Below are 24160 nucleotides of genomic sequence, written 5' to 3' on the forward strand. Positions count from 1 at the left end.
GAGAAACAAACGCTGTCGATACTCGCAAAGCGCATACATATACAGACCTGCAAACACGTGCCTGAACCTGCAGTGTAAGTTTTGCGATAAGCTTATGAAACGGCATTAAACTTCTTACGATCATCACCGTGAAAAGTTTAACGGCACGCGAATATCACAGGAGGATCGGAATGAACATTTACAGCAGCTGATAAATACCCTGCTAATAAAGCGATTACCCGCATGCTCGAAGCGTAGATATAAGTTTAAACGCCTCTGAAACGATCTATACGATCATTTCGACACGGGGGTTAACGACAAAGTCGAGTCCTGACATTTTGCACCTCTGAAGTGCGCGTCGAGCAATTACGCATATTCGACACCAATAGCAATGATCCTCCGTTAATTTTGCCATTAACCATCGGGGCCCTCGGGCCAATATACAACGCGACTTCCATCCGCCCGTCGTAACAATGCCAATTAACGATCAATCATCGCCCCCAATGAGACTGTCGGGGGTGCAAGGATTCCGTTTTACGGAGGTGTGCCACAGCCGGTGGTCCCATTGGCATATCCACTTCTTCGCCTGCAACTCTCTCGATGCACCGATCGAGGGGCCTTCTTGTTGCAGCATCCGCGAACGCCGGGGAGTCTGGCCACCTCTACCGTAGGATGAATCTGCCGTTGGTCCAGTCCATCTCACACTCTGACTCCCCTCCTCCCTATCTGATTCGTCCCTTCCATTTACTCGACGATTGGGTGAATCCTATAAATGCCTGACGATGTCGCATGTGAAGAAGTTTTAGCGCGGGGCAACTGGTCCCGCGAATACGTCTGTGTTTAATCCAATCTCCGTTAATAGTGCGGCCTAAAACGATGGTAAGTTGAGTGCACAAGTGCGTATTTTACTGCGTTAGTGCGTGCGTGTCGATCGATTTTGGAGGTGTTGTTCTTTTGAGACGATGAATCCGCGACGAATGATGCAGCCGGATTCGTCCTTCATTTATAATTAGGGGATCTCCACTCGACGCAGTCATTTATATTGGCGAGGAGATCTCTCTGCGATGACCTTCGATCGGAAAAATTTATGTCACGTTAAAACTGATGTACTCACTTCGGAATACCGCGATTCAACAATACGCTCGTCATTTATACGTATCAATGGTTTCAGTGGTGAGGATTGCTCGAAGCGAATCTCTTTGATATGTAAGACGTCTTCCGATGACTATTCATTCATTCGATTCTAATTGACGTTCCACTTTCACTTTACACCAGTCTTTCCGAACTATCGTCATACGACAACACCTTACTGACGTGGGAAAATTATAAGTCCAGTACGCATTGTCGTTATCTCATCACGGTACTCAAAAGGCGCTGAAAGCATCATGTTATTCATGCGTAACTTTCCTTGCGAAGGTGCAATTAATACTTCACTTTACATGCATATCATTTCACAATTAGAGATTCATTTTATGCTTCGAGTGAACGTTAGATTGGAGTTTGCATACTTCGGGTCTTATATACGGACTTCACCCTCATTTTCGTTTCGCGAATTCCTATCAAGTGTTGGATCTTGTTCAGGACTCAATGTGCCAGTAATATGCCAGCTACCTGTGAAGGTTACTATCACGAGGTTTCAGAAATCTGAAGAATCACTTGAAAAATACGTGTTTCAAAATTGAATATCAAGATGAAAATCGTAAAGATATCGTGTCACAGACGTTCGATTATTCCCATTTCTTACAATATTATGTTATCGAGACTTGTCACCGACTGATGCGATCGCTCTCCAGCGACACGGATGGATGTTGGTTAAAAAGTGAAACTGTACATCCTGGTGACCTGAAAACTGTAATGTAAAATGATTATTACAAAGTGATTGACGGGTCGTGAGCCTCGATAAATAACGTGCAACCATACTATAGGCGTAAATGACATCATACATTACAGAGTTTTTCCTTTGCATTCAGCGGGGGTCCTTCACACTTTGTCTTCTCGAGAACTCGTGGCGCGGCGCTTTTTCTAATCATAAAACGCGGATGCTCGCTTGGCACCTTTTGCAACGGGTCAGCAAATCTCTCGGCACTTGGATATGTTTGAAGAAGCGGCACATCGGCTGCTCCAAGCCGAAGCTTCTTATCCTAGGTGCTACGTCACCTGAACCCTTGCGCAATCGGAACATTCTACACGTTCTATACGTACCTCTAATACCGCGAAGAAACCTGTTTAAGAGTTGAGACGTCTTGTCCACCAGAAAATACAGCGATTCTCCAGATCACACCCACCACGTAGGTTAATCGGGATTTCTTGATCACATCTGGCAACATGCTCAACGGTGCCGAAATACCAAATTTTGCAAGTCTGAGCAATTTTTTACGCCCGTTACAGAATCTTTCATCAGTGGATTTTTGCTTTGTGTATATAAAAGCAAACTCTTGGAATTCTTTCCCAGTGTTTGAATTTGTTCTAAAAACACATAAATTAGAAATCACAACTTTACATTTGCGCTTCTGGCGACAGAGACGCAGTTCAGCAGAACCCACCGCAAATTTGATACTCCTTGATAGAAGAGAAGAAATATTTGCATTGATTTACATATCTTTGATGAGATCCACCCTCTATGACGTACAGCCGGAACATGCAGCGAAAAAAATCTCAAGGCTGCGTAATTGCGGTCTTTCCAATTATCTTCACTTTATTATTATACTTGTCATACTTTAGTTATTATTATAGCATGGCGTTTCAGAACTGGAACCGAGGTAAAAAAAAGTTCAGTTTTTTTTTAATCCGGTGGAACGCGTAGGCGACGTACTCGTTGAAATGCGGTTTCTCATATACGAAATCAAGTGAACTCACACACAAGGTCGTTATAGAATCGTAAAACCACAAAATAATATGATCCCAAAGATTATAATCAAACAGCTTTCGATTTCCTTAGAAGCAAGTTTCGCCTTCTCTAAAGTATTCAGAGATGTTGCGAGTTAAGGTTCTTCGTCGATTATTCTCTTGCCAATGGTCTTAGACGGGTTCGTATAAATGTCGCGAAATGCATGAACGGTGTATTTGCAAGTCATGCGACACTTCACCATCGGAAAAATTGTGCATCGTTGAACCAGCGGACGACGTTGTCACATTTCTGCAATATAACATGAGCCATATTCCAAGCCCACGTCCTTGGGGCACTTTCACTCGGTGTGATTAAGGGGGGCAATAAATGATGGCATCTCTAAAAAAATTTGAATAACAAGAAGCCAAGTTTGAAAAAAAACATTTTCTCTTGTCTTCCGTTCTGGACCACGTTTGGTAACGCAGTTTCAATTTAAGAGCGATAAGAATCAACGGTCGGCAATTTTGCCAATTACCTTTTTTTGTCCATCACTTTCAACACGTGGCGCGGTTCATAATAAGCGACCTGGCACGTGAACTACACAAGAAGCCGAAGCTCAAATTGGTCAAGTAATCCTCAATTGACCTGCGCCCTTTCGAAATAGCGATAAATACTGCCGCAGCATCTCCGTCCCTCTTGCTCGGCGATTAACCGACCAAAACCCGCAGTGTCCGCGTTTTGTCTTACGTAAGGTTTCCCGTTTGTCGTTCAAAAACTTTTACCTTCGGCAGAACTGTTGTGTCCGCAATGTACAGCCGATTACTTACATGCCAAAATTCTCTGCCAATGACGTATTAATTAAATTCAATACTAGACTGCTTCAGGAGTTATTATATGCGAGGAACATCACAATCGCCATCATTTTTATATTTTTGTTACCGCCTGCGGTCAATGCTGCGTAAGAGCCGCGTTACATCAAGCGAAGAAGTGTGAATTGTGTTCTCCAACGAAGTACTCATAGTAGTTCGGCTTGTTCGATAACACGAGATAATATGCCGGCACACTCTCTGTGCGAGAAAGACGCAAACATGTATGAATAACCGCTTGAAACTCGTACATTACACTTGTTGGAAGAAAGAAACGCTGTTTCGTCATCGAGAACTTTCTTGTACCGCTTGGAGGCAATTGTTAACCAGTATTTCGAACCGCATTTGGAATAATTTTGCATCATTGATTTGATAATCAAGCAAATAGTTAAGAAACGGTGAGAAAAAATTTTGGTTCTTATCACTCCAGCGCTGGAGGGGTAAAAAAAACAAATCCGCAGATTCGCACGAAACAAAGGTTGAAGAAGCCTCGAATGCGCCATTTAATACCTCTTACCCGAGAACGTTATCCGCTTGTTAATGAAAGAGATCTACGGCGCGTAATTACAAGGATCTCATCAAACGGTTCCTAGCCAATTCGTCTGGGTCATGAAACTACAATTTCTCCGAAGCGATTACCGAACAGGCTCCTCAGCATCGTAATTGAATGATTACAGCCTGGTAGAATTCGAGCTGCAACGCCTTTCTCCCTATCTTGTATATGTAATGTATGCACGTTTCCAGTCATCGTAACTTCACGGCGCCGCGCTGCCGCCTTTAAGAAAAACTCGCGAAACAAAGTATGGAATAATGACGTAACTGTGCCGAAGGATCATGTCACGAATTGCTTCGCGATGAATCTGGAATCCGAAGGCCACTATCTTAGTCCTCAAACGATCCTAAAAAATGAAAATAAATCGGTCTAGATATGTATTCTCGTCCTAAAACGGTCCTGATACCAACGACGGCGGTAAATCTCGAGAGCTCCATTGTGCAAGAGCAGAATTGACACCTTGGTTTACAACCGCATTTACCGTTAGTTGAGACAGGCTCGAAGTTAACAACCACACGGTGATATTGACTCCATACTATCAGCCGTGCGTCGTCGCTTTCTCTCGCGCAGATGCAAATGTGACATCATGTGCGGGAGCCGGTCGGAAAATAATTGGGCAACATTGCATGATGATCGCACGTGTATGAGCAAAAATATATGCGCAGTTCTTGGTATGCTTGCGCGATGTAACGTGAAAATTATTGCAATGTCCCGTGGTATTTCATATTATAACTGTATTAATTATGGTGCTGAAATTACGTTGACGTAATGGGTATGCGCACCTGTCCATTGTCCATAATAGCGAGTCGATGGCTATAACACCACCTGATCGAGACACGATCTGATTTCCTCAATAACACTTGTCCGCCGATAGAACTGTGACAGCAGCTAAATTGATAGGTCCTTTAATTTTGATACAGGAAGGTTTACTACATAACCAAGCCGAGTGACCGTAGTAACGTACAGAAATTAATTTGCCCCATTCGGCAAATATTATCTTTATTTTCCGACATCCAAAGGTCTCGTGTAAGAATTCAAGCTGTCAATAGTCAAATTTATTTCATCGAAATCCCGGAATATTAATTTCAGTTATTTTTAGTGAATTGCCGAATCTATCGTTCGTTTTTCATACATCGTGTGGTGAAAAAACAAAAAAAAATCAAATTATTGCCGTAAGCCCGGTATACGTGACGATACCATGTATACCTCGTATCAAGCAACTAATTGCTTCGTAACCAATAAAGCATAACGTAGTCACTCGTAAGGAGCATAATTACTCACAATTTTTCACCGGATCGCAAAAGTTATTAATCACAGGCCGACTTTGTTTGCTACTGCTAACGAATCTATATGTACAATATTTTACTAACAAATTAAATATTTGTACCATGTTTATTTATCCAAATTGTAAACAGAATCTTAAAGTTATGCAATTACATCAGAAGCATGAACTCTGTTCTTTCAATCGCAATACTGATCCACGAATAATGTTAAACGTTTAATTCAAGGTCATCCCGAAACTACAAATGTTATGATGTATCGTTATGCCCCGGGCAATCTACAATATTAACGAATCATACACTTTCACACAGTTAAACGTGACATAATGATAATAATGCAACCGGTACCACCATAGGCCCTAACCTTTCACATGACCATCGGTTGCCTTCTTATTATTGCCAGCATCTTTCATATAAATTAAATCTAAATGTCAGTGAGCGTTATTCCGAGCCAGAACTATCATTTCTGTGTGATGTCTCACAAAGCCGAATCATCGCTTTACTCTCTGAACCTCCAGAATTCAATGACTCGCTGAATGAAAATTAAGCACAGCCTTAAATTGTTCATCCTGATTCTGGGTGGATATTATTAGCAAAGACGCTTTATAGTCAGAGGCGGATTCGTGGTGGTAAATAATATAACACCGTGACGTAAGCTGGTATGATTGTGGGTGAGGCGTGAGATTATCCCACGGGATAACGATGGGAGTTACGTGGAGTTACACACGTTGAATTTCTCGAGAGTATTTCCTGCGATCAGGTGCCCTGCTTTCTGAACTCATACAATGATATAATTTTACTGCAAAGTATTCCGCATGCTACTGAATAGCAGTGTACATTGGATAATTTTCAGTACGGAAATAAATTGTTCAGAGATAATCAATACTAAGTTATTTCTTTGCTTGTTATAGTGGAAGCTTCTGTGGACCGCCACGCTTGTGGCGGCCCTCTCAACGTGCGATGGGCACGAGAGAAGCAAAAGAGCAATATATGGTTATGCGCAGCCTCAAGAAACGTTCGAAGGCTACGATTATTCCCCGCCAAGTAACCCACTCGTTCTTCCAACCAGGTTAGTTGCAATTATCCACGAAATACTGACCTTAGCCAAAGTGTATTTCTGCTTCACATGCACTCTGCTTTATTTTGTCTCGTCCTTACATGTGGTCATTGAATTTTCAGTAACGAGCAAGTCACTGAAAAGCCTGGAATAAATGAACACAACTATCCAACATCGATAAATCAAATCACGCTACCAACGAGGCCACCCCCACCACCACCAACACCGTCACCGAGACCACCACAACCTCCGGTTCAAACGAGACCACCGCAAACATCTCAGGTGACTGGATACGACTATCCAAAACCAGAAAAACCATTCCCGCCAATAAAGAGACCAACGTCACCGCCAGTGATCGCGACTAGGCCTCCACCACCACCTCAGAGACCCGAGTATGAATATCCTCAACCAAACAACCCATTCCCGTTTCCATCAAGACCGCCATCACCACCTCAAGTACCGACCAAACTACCACCGGTGATCCAGACGAGGCCAACGCCTCCCCCTGTGATTCAAACAAGGCCTCCACCACCGCCGCAACGACCAGCATATGAATACCCTCAACCAAACAACCCATTCCCGTTCCCAGCAAGACCAACACCACCACCTGTAAGTCAAACACGGCCACCACAACCTCCGGTACAGACCAGACCACGACCAATAAAAATACAATCAACTCCGCCACCGATATCTGAAGTAACTGGATACAACTATCCAAAACCGGAAAAACCATTTCCACCACCACAGAGGCCAACACCACCACCAGTGATCCAGACAAGGCCAACACCTCCGCCTGTGATTCAAACAAGGCCCCCACCACCACCGAAGAGACCAGAGTATGAATACCCTCAACCAAACAACCCATTCCCGTTCCCGGCAAGACCAACATCACCACCTGTAATTCAAACACGGCCACCACCACCTCCTCCTCCGGTACAGACCAGACCACCGCCGGTGATCCAGACGAGACCAACGTCCCCACCCGTGATTCAAACGAAGCCTCCACCACCTCAGAGACCAGAATATCAATACCCGCAACCAAACAACCCATTCCCGTTCCCGGCAAGACCAACACCACCACCTGTAATTCAAACACGACCACCACCACCTCCGATACAGAACAGACCACAACCAATAAAAATACAATCAACTCCGCCACCGATATCTGAAGTAACTGGATACAACTATCCAAAGCCGGAAAAACCATTCCCGCCACCACAAAGGCCCACGCCGCCACCGGTGATTCAAACAAGGCCAACGCCTCCGCCTGTGGTTCAAACAAGGCCCCCAACACCACCGCAGAGACCAGAGTATGAATACCCTCAACCAAATAACCCATTCCCATTCCCAGCAAAACCAACATCGCCACCTGTAATTCAAACACGGCCACCACCACCTCCGGTACAGACCAGACCACCGCTGGTGATTCAGACGAGGCCAACGCCTCCACCACCTCAGAGACCAGAATATGAATATCCTCAACCAAGCAACCCATTCCCGTTCCCAGCAAGACCAACACCACCACCTATAAGTCAAACACGGCCACCACCACCCCCGGTACAGACCAGACCACGACCAATAAAAATACAATCAACTCCACTACCGATATCTGAAGTAACTGGATACAACTATCCAAAACCAGAAAAACCATTCCCGCCACTACAAAGACCCACGCCAGCACCGGTGATCCAGACAAGGCCTACGCCTCCGCCTGTGATTCAAACAAGGCCCCCACCACCACCGCAGAGACCAGAATATGAATACCCTCAACCAAACAACCCATTCCCGTTCCCAGCAAGACCAACACTACCACCTGTAATTCAAACACGGCCACCACCACCTGTGGTACAAACAAGACCTCCACCAATAATTCAAACGAGACCTCCAACGCCATCAATAGAAAAACCTGGGTACAACTATCCAACTCCGCAGGAACCATTCCCTTTTCCAAGCACAACCAGCAGGCCATTTACGTATCAAACTCCGAGTACAACAAGCAGGCCATATACTTATCAAACTCCGAGTACAACAAGCAGGCCATATACTTATCAAACTCCAAGTACGAGCAGTAGGCCATTTACGTATCAAACTCCGAGTACAACAAGCAGGCCATATACTTATCAAACCCCAAGTACAACCAATAGGCCATTTACGTATCAAACTCCGAGTACAACAAGCAGGCCATATACTTATCAAACCCCAAGTACAACCAATAGGCCATTTACGTATCAAACTCCGAGTACAACAAGCAGGCCATATACTTATCAAACTCCGAGTACAACAAGCAGGCCATATACTTATCAAACTCCAAGTACAAGCAGTAGGCCATTTACGTATCAAACTCCGAGTACAACAAGTAGGCCATATACTTATCAAACCCCAAGTACAACCAGTAGGCCATTTACGTATCAAACTCCGAGTACAACAAGCAAGCCATATACTTATCAAACTCCCAGCACAACTAGTAGGCCATATACTTATCAAACACCAAGTACAACCAGTAGGCCATTCACGTATCAAACTCCGAGCACAACTAGTAGGCCATTTACATATCAGCCGTCAAGTACACCAGTGCCATTCCAAGGATCCACTTATCTGCCTCCGGTCGACACAACGCCTCGACCGAAGCCATACCAACCTCCGACCCCATCTCAACCGCCATTCCGACCCTCGTACCAACCTCCAACACCAACACCACCACCTTACCAACCACCAACCCCGACAAGACCCCCATACCAGCCATCAACACCACCGCCCTACCAACCACCAACCCCGACAAGACCTCCATACCAGCCATCAACCCCGAAGCCAGCTCCTTATCTACCTCCAAAACAACCTTCGACTCCAATCAGACCTCCATATCAACCACCAACACCAACACGACCACCTTACCAACCACCGACACAGCCACCAACGCGACCACCTTATCAACCACCAACCCCGACAAGACCCCCATACCAGCCATCAACTCCAAAACCAGCTCCTTACCTACCTCCAAACCAACCTCCGACGCCAACACGACCACCTTACCAACCACCGACACAACCACCAACACGACCACCTTACCAACCACCGACACAACCACCAACGCGACCGCCTTACCAACCACCAACCCCGACCAGACCTCCCTATCAGCCTTCGACTCCCACACGACCTCCTTACCAACCTCCAACGCCGACACGACCACCTTACCAGCCCCCAACTCCGACCAGGCCTCCATATGTGCCTACTAACCAGACACCGACTCCAATCAAACCACGACCTCCCCAGCAACCTGTTACAAGACCTCCGCCATATTTACCTCCGTCCTCTGCAAGACCTGCTTACACGAGAATCGATGTGCCGCCAAATCCTACTGTACTTTACAGCATTACACCTAGTACTACTAGCCCACGACCTGCGACAGGCAGTCCATATTCTCCACCAACAATTCCTACACCCACATCTCCGAAAAATGATGGATATCACTACGCGATCCCAGATATACCATTCGATTACTAAAAATCTGAAATCAAGTAAGTTAGTACTATTGTTCGTATTGCAGTGGTTCAATACTATAATAAAAATGCGTTTACATGAACGGACGATACTTCTTTTTTAAGAAAACTATAGGAAAGTAATTGCTGTCTTCAAATGTATTCTGTAACGAGACAAACTCTTTTTATACCTTTATGTGCAATGTATGTGATTACGAAATGAATAAACACATATTGTTAGTAAATTTTATATTCACATGTATATTAAGAGAATGATCTAATTTCAGTTTGTTTTCCATCTGAAAATTCGTACAATCTTAACAGAGCTCTACACTCCAGTATACGACGAAGTGATTGGAAAGGTAATACAAATGACTACTATTCCAGATTGTCTCAAAATACAAGTCAGATCTTAGAACAGAATGTGGAATTTTGGCAACTTGAAACTAACAAAGTTTGACCTTATGATTTCAAATACGCCACAGTAAGTCTTCAAACTATTAATTTCATAAAGTTTTATATAATTAAAAATTTCTCAGGGGATGTTCATTTTCAAATTTCTAATAAATTAGAGCCCTCTCCAGCTCTTTAACCCCCCTAATAAATACACATACTTTGTATCCAATTGTCGGAGGCAGAACTTTTGCTTGTTCGAAATAAGTAGTCCATAAAGGCTTGCATTTCCCCTTCTTCAATTAAAATCATGCAGCTATAACAATAGTCTGCCTTATATTCTGCCAACCAGGAGCTGCCCCGCTGTGCGTCGAATAAGAAAATTCCTTCACCTGAGATACAATCGCTGGAGAAAACATTCAGCGTGAGAGAGAACTTTTTAGTCTTTCTAGGGACAATGAAAGAGGACTACCTAGAGTGAATTTGTAGTTGATGTTGAGTACGTTTGAAGGAACAGAAGTTTGTGGTGAACAAAAAAAAAATTGTACGATATATATGTGTCAGTGCAAATATTTCTAATTGCGTGCTAAGCGCAGATTTTTTCCAAAGTTATTCAAAATTAATAACGTACTAATGAATCATCTTGTCATCTACAACGTTGTGACGGGATATTCTTGAATGCTGCTCTAGTTTCCACATAGAAAATAATGTTTGAAACTGGTCGACGATCTGCAACAAGTACGTCTGAGCTAGGGCTCTATTCTGATCGAAGTGATCATTACCATAGAAATCGCTACGGTATTGGTGTCCGAAAGTACGTCATCGGTATAATGGTGGTCCTAGCCATCATTCTGGTATGCATTCATTCAATCTGTTTCTTAATATTCACTGTAACGCCCAAGACTCTCGGTATAAATTGAAATTATAATACAACAGTGCTATTGATAGAATTGATTGAAGTTACCCAATCGATCTAGCAATAAGCACTTAATGATTAGCTACTATCGTCTATACCAGTAAACAGTTAAGACACACCTGCGTTTCCCTGGAGCGTAGGGGAATAGTGAAAACAAGTACCATAAAATTGATGACAGACATTAATAGCACATATCTTAGGAGCAATGGCTAACAAACGATAAATGCGGTAATCGAATTGACTATCGTGATAACCAATATAATTGGTTGCAGAGATTACGATGCAGTATTAATTAAACAATTTTTGCCTTCTAGCTAGTGTCCATCCCGCTCAGTGCTTAGATTAAATGAGTTGAGTCAGTTGCGCATGAATGAAACTTAAACGAGTTTGGTCAGTCTTTCATGAGTACTTAGTCTTTCTCGATTACTGTTGTCTTAACGTAACTGACACATTAATGAAATCGGAGCATCATTGGTATCTACAGAAATAACAATTAATTATTTTACTAGAAAATCGAGGATTTTACTGGGCATGATTCGCTATCAATCTCAGCTCACATTCGTTGTCGTGTCTTGAGATGGGAATTTAAGGTTGCAAATTGTGTAATAAAATCGTTAAATGTCATCGATTGTAATCCGGATAGAATGTTTAAGGTGTGGTGTGTAAAATTCTGAGGATAGTATTAATCGACACAATCTCTTGAAGAAAATGTACTTAAGCTTTTGACTGCTTTTGTCGATGAAAGAATTGATTCAAGTAACAAACTTATTACGGTAAATTCACTTTTTCGTCTAGTCAAGTTTCACTTATTTCAGATGTGCTAATTCTCTCGACTTTCTTCAGCAGTTGAATTTTACTTTTACATGGTCAGATTACGTGTTCATATACAAAATTTATTTGAATTATATTAATAATAAGTATTCACGCTGCATACAAAATTTAATCATTTCCAAGTGCAGGAGAAGCGTTATGAAATTAATACCAAATCTTCTGTAATTAGATAACTTCTGACTCGTCTCATTAGCAAGATTAATGCGTACAGCATTATGTGTTTCTTACATTATGCATTTTTCGTCAAATATTCTCAGATGTAAAGCCAAAAATTAGTTAAAAAAATATGAATAGTTATTTAGAACGTGCCAACGTAAAGATTCATTTCACTTTTCATCATAATATTGTATGAGTATAACAAATGGTTGGCATTGCCATAAATTTTAAACGTTTTCTCTGTCGATTAATGCAGAAAAAACAGTGGCATTGGATACACGAACAAATGTGTTAATTAAAATTACATTTTCTCCTTGTACTTGAAACACACAAACAATCACGCTACGCTATGCATACGGCACGCATGAGAGCTCAAGCATCACGGGTCAGGCCACAGATTTCTATGTACCTCGCATATATGGAGCATTGAAAACCTTTTGACATGGATTGTCCCTAGCGAGTGAAAGAAGGCAGCAGCTATTAGCAACGCAATTAATGAACAAATAAGACTCTAATAACAAGCTGTATCTCATAGCGCTCTGATAATTGCTTCTTCGCCTCAATTGTGATTTTAAGCATATTTCAAAATAGTAAGACACTTATTTACCGTTCATCATTCACCGTCAAGTGGGTCCTCTTCTTAACATAGATCAATCACCACGCTACTGTAATAATAGTATAACGATCGTCCTCGACTAGAATTTCTATTCTCTACGCATGCTTCACACCAATGTTCGTAGTTATTAATCACAATTGCGTTTTGAAGGTAACTCGAAAGGAGGACAATAACCGAACCTTTTGGCCCTGCGTTTCTGCATTATCTTTCAGGTCTCATTCCTCTTGTACGACTTCACATCAGGAGCAACGGTGCCCAACCAGGGAGCTAAGGAGACGAAACATATTTACATACTGCAAAATGCTCTGAAAAAGCCTGTAACTCCATACAGGAAAACCACTACCACCGTTAGTACACCTGTTTACAATGGCAGCAAGACGGAATTATCGAAGATGGAAGATCGGTCAGATCTTAATTACGAGCGCGAAGATATTACGGGTGATTCCGAAGAACTTGAAGATCAGATCGCCTCTGAAACACGTTCCATAGCATTCACAAAACCAGATCCAGAATTTCGAAGTCAAAACTTGAATAATTTCAATCTAAGGCAGAAACTATTATCGATGGATCAAGATGAAAGTGAGGAGAAAGTCCGAGAGAAACAATTGTTCGACAATCACGCGATGCTTTATCTACTGAGACGAAGGTGATAAGTGTGTAAATATTTTCAGACACAATAAAGGGAATTTATTGTATCCGTCCCTTTATTCCTAAAATAACGAATTGTAAGCAGAGCGTATCACGTCGCTTCTATACAATGCGGATCTCTTTCTTCCAGATACAAACATCCGGCTTCTGACGAAGATGCCAGCTTCGAAGAATCGCGACCGTTGCCGTTTCACTTCGAGTACAAAACTCCGATTCCAGCCTCGTTCAAACGGTCCAAATACCCACAGCTCTCGCAGTATCGATATCCTCACAACTCGAACAACATCCAGGACATCATAAAGTACCTGACCAAAGACAACGAGAAACCGAGTCGAGGAATCAAATTTTCAGGGGTCTACGTCAATCCGAAAAAGTTGGAATTCTATCCTGAGGTTGGCGAAATGATGGCAAACAGCGATAAATCTGAGGAGGAAAATCCGTTTCCGTTTGCCCACGGCTTTAGTTCGGATCCATTTTATCAGTACAAACCGAAAAACCCATCTGACGTGAATCTCTTGGCCACACCCAACGTCAGGTAGGTACACTTCTCCGCAGGCCCTTATTTCTCTTGCTAACGCGTGTGTTCAATGTCGCAGATTTCCACCGTCGGGTTTCCACAGACACGGCTCGAGCTACTACGACCAATACTACCCGAGACTGCCGATGAACATTAATGCCCAATCGTCCTCTTCTTCTGAGTCCCAGTACGATAATTACGGCTCGCGGTCAACTGTAGCCTTTGGCAAAAAACGAAAGGCACAGCCGTTCAGCGTAATGCTCGACATTTATCCCATCCCGGATGCTACTGATCCTAGCCGTAAGTCGGCGAGGCCAAGGTCTGGACCAAATTACAACCATCAAAATCAGGCTTCACACGAAGAGTACGACACCAGGCGACCTCTTCCGCATAACAAGGGATTGACGTATTCTCACTTCATACCACCCCCGCAGCCAATTTCCTTGGTCGCAGTTCCTGGTTCGCAAGGCCCTCAGGATGACGAGGAGCGCCAGCAGATGATATTGCATTTGAATCTGTATCCTAAGAGGCGTACCAAAATAAACAGGTACTGATTGAAAACAACGCATAATATTTTTTTCAAGGCGGGTTGACTCTCTGTCATTCGGTAAGGTCAACGATGTCTGTAAGTTAACGGATTGCTGAATCAATCTTACACTTTGATTGGCAGCTGTGGACACATATTAAGGATCGGAGTTACACGGCCGTTCGTGAGGTTTCACATGAGAACCAACTCGCGCGCGAGGTCATCAAGATGAAACGTTCAACGTAAATAACATCATTTTGATTACGTCGGCACTAAATTATATTTTTTTATGTACATTTCTTTGTAACATGGTATCTCCGATTATGCTAAGCAATTCATTGGAATGATAGTGACCAACTTCGTAAAGGTCCGTAGTTTTGGGGGCATCTTAAACTGAACTTAAATAAAATGCTATTCAGAAGAAGCCTATTAAATTTATGCGTAGCTGCCAATTAATACATGCGTAAATATTCCCTCCGGGGCCTCTCCTTACTTTATTAATTCCGTATCTTCTTAAATTATCGTTATACAAGCTTAACGCAATGGAGAGCCGTGTCCTTTCAGATTTGAATTTACACCATTATACTGTTCGATTCATCTTAATGCTGTCCTTGGTGTATTGCAGGAATCACATAATCCCAAGATCTCAACGGACGGATCAAAGGAGCGAGGATCCCGGAGAGGAAAGCGTACCGCCGCCGTTTGACATCATTGCGAAACATTTGACCGATCACTCGGCAATTCAAGCATCGAAATTTGAGGAGACTCAGCTTTCTGACAACGCGGATGCTTCTTCGATAATCAATCGATACGAAGAAAGCGTTTTAGCCACTGGGAAAAAAGAAGAAGAAGCGCGTATTTCATTTCACCGAGAAAGAGGTGAGAAAACACCTGAAAATACGGGATCGATTCCTGCCAATCATAGACCGGACTTCGCGGTTGAGAGTATTGGTGAAAAATTCTTAAACATGTCGAGCGAAGACCTCGAGAAGACATCGAAGGAAACATGTGAAAACTGCAAGAATTTAGAGCCTACTGACGATGACTCAAAAGTTGGTGAAATTAAAGACATTGTAATATCCAAGGACATTGATACTCCGGAGGGATTTCAAAATTTTGCAGATGGCCTCTTAGCCACGGATTGATCCCCAATATTGTGAAATCAGTAAAACCCGACGAATCTATTACACTAAATTACTTCACTTAATTGTATTAATACTATTTTATTTCCATGTTATAATATTATTCTATTCCAACTTTATTTATCATGTTTAGCAAAGTTAATTATTAGGAGATATTTTTTGCTTTGTACTTAGTTATTCTGCTTATTTTTATTGAAAAATTGCGACATTCATTAAAGCTGCTTACTTGAGTCACGTAGGCCTTTGGGTGTATTAAATTTTTATATTTCACCTTGACATTTTCACGAATGGCGTACAAATTTTAGAAGAGATCTTTTCGCTTAAATTAAAGATTTGTTGAACGTAGCAAAGATTACTTAACTTTTGAACTTCAGAGGATATCAAATTCGAAAAATCTCATGATGTTCGAGATACGCTGTAAGATACATTCGAGAATTTGTTTATTGAAATATTTTTGATGCACCCTCAATTGTTGAATATCCTGAGGTACTATCAGGTTGGGAAAGTGGAGTGTGTTGAAATATTTTTGGTTCTATAGATATGGAGAAGTTGAATGAGAACATTTTCAAACCATTATGATGTAAAAGTATTGTAAAATATAAATTTTTATTTATTAAACATAATTTATATTACATATGGGATTGAGGCATATAACTATCAGTATGATTATCGTCTATTTTCGCAATCTCCACAGATGCTTGAAATAATTAAATAATCGAATGGCTGAAAACCCGTGTTTTTATATACTATCGCATTCAGCGCTCCTTATAAGGTACTTTACAAAATCTGAATCATTCTTCTCATACAAACGTCTCGCAACATACATATATAGGTTTTAAGTAACCGGTTTTCACCTTTATTTTTATCGGTAATAAATAACGTAATTCCCCTTTTAGTTATATTGACATAAAATTTAAACCTGCAATATAGCACCGTTTTTTAAAACATTTCCTGCCTTCCGAAGAGGATGATTTTCCAAACTCTCTGTACAGTAAAAAAAGGCGAAGAGCAGTTCAAAATAACCAAACGAAACGCCTCGCACGGTATTAAAAATCTCGACATGCATCATATCCGAAAACTGCTGATGCTTTAAGCGGTCAGACAATAAATTCTTGACACGAGAAAGTCGTTCTACGCTCTGGAGTTGAGTGTATTCGGATGATAGAGAGCAGCATCTGCTCCCCACTCGTAAGGTCCCTCGTGGGGACCCAGAGTAACCATCGTTCCTGGGCCCAAAGTTGTGTGGGACCCAGCACTGACCATGCGTGGACCGGCCGATACGTAGCTCAGTGCCGGTCGTGGCTGTTCACGGAGGCGAGCATGTTTCATCTTTCTCTTATATCTGAAACAAAGAGATTTTCAGCATCAGTGTGTCGTGAATTATATTTCGGATTACGTAGTAGGTACTGAGGATAAGAATATTGATGATAATCGATATGCAATAGGAGACAGAATGCGTTCAATAAGTTAATGTGATATATTGACAGCATTCATAGTTATACAGCTTGAGTCGAAATAATAGAGCCTATATATGGTGATCCACAGTAGAGTACAGAACATGCGTAATCGTGTTCTCTAGCGGAATCCTGTCGACGAGGGTCTTCAGAGAATGACTTATATCATTACTGAAAACCGGCGATTTTTGAACGTAAAAATCGATGGGGGGTTAACTTTATTTTTTCTACGATTGAGGATTCGAAAATTTCGGTCTCAAATTCGATTCGAAGAAGCCTTTCTCAATTGATTGCGGCCCAAGAAAAACACATAGCACACCGAAAACCTCGTGGGAAAATCAGCTGAGAAGATGCGACGAAAATGTCTCATTTTTCGGTTGTGACTGTTGACCAGCTGCTCACAGCGACTTTACACCATGCGCAATCAATTGCTCTCGCAAAAATACGTCGACATTGGTCATCATTATATCGATTATATCATTATTGGGAATCGGCGATTTTCGGACCGAAAAAATCTATGAGGGTTAGCCTTACTTTTTTTTGGGCGTAAAACTTTTGGTCTCAGATTCGATTCGGATGACGCTTTCTAGACTAATTGGACCCTCAGCAACTCAGAAAACGCAGCAAAAGCAGCGTAGGACCAACAGCAGAGAAATGACGACAAAAAGAGAACCAGCTGCAAAGTATCGAAAATTCAGCTTCTGGTTTTTTGGCTCCAAATTTTGAACCGTTGCTCGCAGCGTATTCGGACTGCGCCCAATCGCATTCTTTTGCAAAATTACATCGAAATAGTGGGCGAAAGAATCGATTCCAGCACTTTTGAAAATCGCGAAAATTTTCGCCAAAAACACAAAGGGGTTAGCCTTACTTTTTTTTTGGGCAAAAAACTTTTGGTCTCAGATTCGATTCGGATGACTCTTTTTAGACTAATTGGACCCTCAGCAACTCAGAAAACGCAGCAAGAGCAGCGTAGGACCAACAGCAGAGAAATGTCGACGAAAAGAGAACCAGCTGCAAAGTATCGAAAATTCAGCTTCTGGTTTTTTGGCTCTAACTTTTGAACCGTTGCTCGCAGCGTATTCGCACTGCGCTCAATCGCATTCTTTTGCAAAATTACGTCGGAATAGTGCGCGGAAGAATTGATTCCAGCACTTTTGAAAATCGCGACAATTTTCACCAATAACACAAAGGGGTTAGCCTTACTTTTTTTTCGGGCAAAAAACTTTTGGTCTCAGATTCGATTCGGATGACTCTTTTTAGACTAATTGGACCCTCAGCAACTCAGAAAACGCAGCAAAAGCAGCGTAGGACCAACAGCAGAGAAATGACGACGAAATGAGAACCAGCTGCAAAATATCGAAAATTCAGCTTCTGGTTTTTTGGCTCTAACTTTTGAACCGTTGCTCGCAGCGTATTCGGACTGCGCCCAATCGCATTCTTTTGCAAAATTACGTCGAAATAGTGTGCGGAAGAATTGATTCCAGCACTTTTGAAAATCGCGAAAATTTTCACCAAAAACACAAAGGGGTTAGCCTTACTTTTTTTTTGGGCAAAAAACTTTTGGTCTCAGATTCGATTCGGATGACTCTTTTTAGACTAATTGGACCCTCAGCAACTCAGAAAACGCAGCTAAAGCAGCGTAGGGCCAACAGCAGAGAAATGTCGACGGAAAGAGAACCAGCTGCAAAGTATCGAAAATTCAGCTTCTGGTTTTTTGGCTCTAACTTTTGAACCGTTGCTCGCAGCGTATTCGCACTGCGCTCAATCGCATTCTTTTGCAAAATTACGTCGGAATCGTGCGCAAAAGAATCGATTCCAGCACTTTTGAAAATCGCGAAAATTTTCGCCAAAAACACAAAGGGGTTAGCCTTACTTTTTTTTTGGGCAAAAAACTTTTGGTCTCAGATTCGATTCGGATGACTCTTTTTAGACTAATTGGACCCTCAGCAACTCAGAAAACGCAGCAAAAGCAGCGTAGGACCAACAGCAGAGAAATGACGACGAAATGAGAACCAGCTGCAAAGTATCGAAAATTCGGCTTCTGGTTTTTGGGCTCTAACTTTTGAACCGTTGCTCGCAGCGTATTCGCACTGCGCTAAATCGCATTCTTTTGCAAAATTACGTCGGAATAGTGCGCGGAAGAATTGATTCCAGCACTTTTGAAAATCGCGACAATTTTCACCAAAAACACAAAGGGGTTAGCCTTACTTTTTTTTCGGGCAAAAAACTTTTGGTCTCAGATTCGATTCGGATGACTCTTTTTGGACTAATTGGACCCTCAGCAACTCAGAAAACGCAGCTGAAGCAGCGTAGGGCCAACAGCAGAGAAATGTCGACGAAAAGAGAACCAGCTGCAAAGTATCGAAAATTCAGCTTCTGGTTTTTTGGCTCTAACTTTTGAACCGTTGCTCGCAGCGTATTCGGACTGCGCCCAATCGCATTCTTTTGCAAAATTACGTCGAAATAGTGTGCGGAAGAATTGATTCCAGCACTTTTGAAAATCGCGAAAATTTTCACCAAAAACACAAAGGGGTTAGCCTTACTTTTTTTTGGGCAAAAAACTTTTGGTCTCAGATTCGATTCGGATGACTCTTTTTAGACTAATTGGACCCTCAGCAACTTAGAAAACGCAGCAAAAGCAGCGTAGGACCAACAGCAGAGAAATGACGACGAAATGAGAACCAGCTGCAAAGTATCGAAAATTCAGCTTCTGGTTTTTGGGCTCTAACTTTTGAACCGTTGCTCGCAGCGTATTCGGACTGCGCCCAATCGCATTCTTTTGCAAAATTACGTCGAAATAGTTCGCAAAAGAATCGATTCCAGCACTTTTGAAAATCGCGAAAATTTTCACCAAAAACACAAAGGGGTTAGCCTTACTTTTTTTTTGGGCAAAAAACTTTTGGTCTCAGATTCGATCCGGATGACTCTTTTTAGACTAATTGGACCCTCAGCAACTCAGAAAACGCAGCAAAAGCAGCGTAGGACCAACAGCAGAGAAATGTCGACGAAAAGAGAACCAGCTGCAAAGTATCGAAAATTCAGCTTCTGGTTTTTTGGCTCTAACTTTTGAACCGTTGCTCGCAGCGTATTCGGACTGCGCCCAATCGCATTCTTTTGCAAAATTACGTCGAAATAGTGTGCGGAAGAATTGATTCCAGCACTTTTGAAAATCGCGAAAATTTTCACCAAAAACACAAAGGGGTTAGCCTTACTTTTTTTTTGGGCAAAAAACTTTTGGTCTCAGATTCGATTCGGATGACTCTTTTTAGACTAATTGGACCCTCAGCAACTTAGAAAACGCAGCAAAAGCAGCGTAGGACCAACAGCAGAGAAATGACGACGAAATGAGAACCAGCTGCAAAGTATCGAAAATTCAGCTTCTGGTTTTTGGGCTCTAACTTTTGAACCGTTGCTCGCAGCGTATTCGGACTGCGCCCAATCGCATTCTTTTGCAAAATTACGTCGGAATAGTTCGCAAAAGAATCGATTCCAGCACTTTTGAAAATCGCGAAAATTTTCGCCAAAAACACAAAGGGGTTAGCCTTACTTTTTTTTTGGGCAAAAAACTTTTGGTCTCAGATTCGATTCGGATGACACTTTTTAGACTAATTGGACCCTCAGCAACTTAGAAAACGCAGCAAAAGCAGCGTAGGACCAACAGCAGAGAAATGTCGACGAAAAGAGAACCAGCTGCAAAGTATCGAAAATTCAGCTTCTGGTTTTTTGGCTCTAACTTTTGAACCGTTGCTCGCAGCGTATTCGCACTGCGCTCAATCGCATTCTTTTGCAAAATTACGTCGGAATCGTGCGCAAAAGAATCGATTCCAGCACTTTTGAAAATCGCGAAAATTTTCGCCAAAAACACAAAGGGGTTAGCCTTACTTTTTTTTTGGGCAAAAAACTTTTGGTCTCAGATTCGATTCGGATGACTCTTTTTAGACTAATTGGACCCTCAGCAACTCTGAAAACGCAGCAAAAGCAGCGTAGGACCAACAGCAGAGAAATGACGACGAAATGAGAACCAGCTGCAAAATATCGAAAATTCAGCTTCTGGTTTTTTGGCTCTAACTTTTGAACCGTTGCTCGCAGCGTATTCAGACTGCGCCCAATCGCATTCTTTTGCAAAATTACGTCGAAATAGTGTGCGGAAGAATTGATTCCAGCACTTTTGAAAATCGCGAAAATTTTCACCAAAAACACAAAGGGGTTAGCCTTACTTTTTTTTTGGGCAAAAAACTTTTGGTCTCAGATTCGATTCGGATGACTCTTTTTAGACTAATTGGACCCTCAGCAACTCAGAAAACGCAGCAAAAGCAGCGTAGGACCAACAGCAGAGAAATGTCGACGAAAAGAGAACCAGCTGCAAAGTATCGAAAATTCAGCTTCTGGTTTTTTGGCTCTAACTTTTGAACCGTTGCTCGCAGCGTATTCGGACTGCGCCCAATCGCATTCTTTTGCAAAATTACGTCGAAATAGTGTGCGGAAGAATTGATTCCAGCACTTTTGAAAATCGCGACAATTTTCACCAAAAACACAAAGGGGTTAGCCTTACTTTTTTTTGGGCAAAAAACTTTTGGTCTCAGATTCGATTCGGATGACTCTTTTTAGACTAATTGGACCCTCAGCAACTTAGAAAACGCAGCAAAAGCAGCGTAGGACCAACAGCAGAGAAATGACGACGAAATGAGAACCAGCTGCAAAGTATCGAAAATTCAGCTTCTGGTTTTTGGGCTCTAACTTTTGAACCGTTGCTCGCAGCGTATTCGGACTGCGCCCAATCGCATTCTTTTGCAAAATTACGTCGAAATATTTCGCAAAAGAATCGATTCCAGCACTTTTGAAAATCGCGAAAATTTTCGCCAAAAACACAAAGGGGTTAGCCTTACTTTTTTTTTGGGCAAAAAACTTTTGGTCTCAGATTCGATTCGGATGACTCTTTTTAGACTAATTGGACCCTCAGCAACTCAGGAAACGCAGCAAAAGCAGCGTAGGACCAACAGCAGAGAAATGTCGACGAAAAGAGAACCAGCTGCAAAGTATCGAAAATTCAGCTTCTGGTTTTTTGGCTCCAACTTTTGAACCGTTGCTCGCAGCGTATTCGGACTGCGCCCAATCGCATTCTTTCGCAAAATTACGTCGGAATAGTGTGCGGAAGAATTGATTCCAGCACTTTTGAAAATCGCGAAAATTTTCACCAAAAACACAAAGGGGTTAGCCTTACTTTTTTTTGGGCAAAAAACTTTTGGTCTCAGATTCGATTCGGATGACTCTTTTTAGACTAATTGGACCCTCAGCAACTTAGAAAACGCAGCAAAAGCAGCGTAGGACCAACAGCAGAGAAATGACGACGAAATGAGAACCAGCTGCAAAGTATCGAAAATTCAGCTTCTGGTATTTGGGCTCTAACTTTTGAACCGTTGCTCGCAGCGTATTCGGACTGCGCCCAATCGCATTCTTTTGCAAAATTACGTCGAAATAGTTCGCAAAAGAATCGATTCCAGCACTTTTGAAAATCGCGAAAATTTTCGCCAAAAACACAAAGGGGTTAGCCTTACTTTTTTTTTGGGCAAAAAACTTTTGGTCTCAGATTCGATTCGGATGACTTTTTTTAGACTAATTGGACCCTCAGCAACTCAGAAAACGCAGCAAAAGCAGCGTAGGACCAACAGCAGAGAAATGTCGACGAAAAGAGAACCAGCTGCAAAGTATCGAAAATTCAGCTTCTGGTTTTTTGGCTCTAACTTTTGAACCGTTGCTCGCAGCGTATTCGGACTGCGCCCAATCGCATTCTTTTGCAAAATTACGTCGAAATAGTGTGCGGAAGAATTGATTCCAGCACTTTTAAAAATCGCGAAAATTTTCACCAAAAACACAAAGGGGTTAGCCTTACTTTTTTTTTGGGCAAAAAACTTTTGGTCTCAGATTCGATTCGGATGACACTTTTTAGACTAATTGGACCCTTAGCAACTTAGAAAACGCAGCAAAAGCAGCGTAGGACCAACGGCAGAGAAATGTCGACGAAAAGAGAACCAGCTGCAAAGTATCGAAAATTCAGCTTCTGGTTTTTTGGCTCTAACTTTTGAACCGTTGCTCGCAGCGTATTCGCACTGCGCTCAATCGCATTCTTTTGCAAAATTACGTCGGAATCGTGCGCAAAAGAATCGATTCCAGCACTTTTGAAAATCGCGAAAATTTTCGCCAAAAACACAAAGGGGTTAGCCTTACTTTTTTTTTGGGCAAGAAACTTTTGGTCTCAGATTCGATTCGGATGACTCTTTTTAGACTAATTGGACCCTCAGCAACTTAGAAAACGCAGCAAAAGCAGCGTAGGACCAACAGCAGAGAAATGACGACGAAATGAGAACCAGCTGCAAAGTATCGAAAATTCAGCTTCTGGTTTTTGGGCTCTAACTTTTGAACCGTTGCTCGCAGCGTATTCGCACTGCGCTCAATCGCATTCTTTTGCAAAATTACGTCGGAATCGTGCGCAAAAGAATCGATTCCAGCACTTTTGAAAATCGCGAAAATTTTCACCAAAAACACAAAGGGGTTAGCCTTACTTTTTTTTTGGGCAAAATACTTTTGGTCTCAGATTCGATTCGGATGACTCTTTTTAGACTAATTGGACCCTCAGCAACTCAGAAAACGCAGCAAAAGCAGCGTAGGACCAACAGCAGAGAAATGTCGACGAAAAGAGAACCAGCTGCAAAGTATCGAAAATTCAGCTTCTGGTTTTTTGGCTCTAACTTTTGAACCGTTGCTCGCAGCGTATTCGGACTGCGCCCAATCGCATTCTTTTGCAAAATTACGTCGAAATAGTGTGCGGAAGAATTGATTCCAGCACTTTTGAAAATCGCGAAAATTTTCACCAAAAACACAAAGGGGTTAGCCTTACTTTTTTTTGGGCAAAAAACTTTTGGTCT

The 24160-nt window shown here is 42.1% G+C and overlaps 3 protein-coding genes across 6 annotated transcripts in view; 2 read left to right on the top strand and 1 right to left on the bottom strand.

The window, feature by feature from the left end:
- The first annotated feature begins 773 nt into the window (after positions 1-773).
- Positions 774-10283, top strand: LOC124188017 (extensin-2). 4 transcript variants are annotated; one of them, XM_046580280.1, is made up of 4 exons: positions 774-858; positions 6417-6574; positions 6685-9586; positions 9714-10283. In XM_046580280.1, exons 1-4 carry the CDS (start codon positions 856-858, stop codon positions 10161-10163), a joined length of 3513 nt encoding a protein of 1170 aa, XP_046436236.1. In that variant the 5' UTR covers positions 774-855; the 3' UTR covers positions 10164-10283. The 4 variants fall into 4 exon arrangements, with proteins under 4 accessions (XP_046436236.1, XP_046436237.1, XP_046436238.1 ...); XM_046580281.1 differs by having other exon boundaries at positions 6685-7449; positions 7636-10283; XM_046580282.1 differs by having other exon boundaries at positions 6685-7341; positions 7531-10283.
- A 467-nt stretch (positions 10284-10750) lies between these two features.
- Positions 10751-16303, top strand: LOC124188018. Its single transcript, XM_046580283.1, has 5 exons — positions 10751-11285; positions 13163-13596; positions 13729-14133; positions 14195-14662; positions 15267-16303. Exons 1-5 carry the CDS (start codon positions 11139-11141, stop codon positions 15784-15786), a joined length of 1974 nt encoding a protein of 657 aa, XP_046436239.1. The 5' UTR covers positions 10751-11138; the 3' UTR covers positions 15787-16303.
- Positions 16304-16372: 69 nt separating this feature from the next.
- Positions 16373-24160, bottom strand: part of LOC124188015 (cadherin-23) — a 28578-nt gene continuing 20790 nt past the window's right edge. Inside the window, exon 14 of the mRNA XM_046580274.1 lies at positions 16373-17125. Coding sequence (XP_046436230.1) covers positions 16915-17125 — 211 coding nt within the window. The 3' untranslated portion in view covers positions 16373-16914. The remainder of the gene's footprint in view (positions 17126-24160) is intronic.

The sequence above is a fragment of the Neodiprion fabricii genome, chromosome 1, assembly GCF_021155785.1.
Source record: "Neodiprion fabricii isolate iyNeoFabr1 chromosome 1, iyNeoFabr1.1, whole genome shotgun sequence".
NCBI classification, from domain to species: domain Eukaryota; kingdom Metazoa; phylum Arthropoda; class Insecta; order Hymenoptera; family Diprionidae; genus Neodiprion; species Neodiprion fabricii.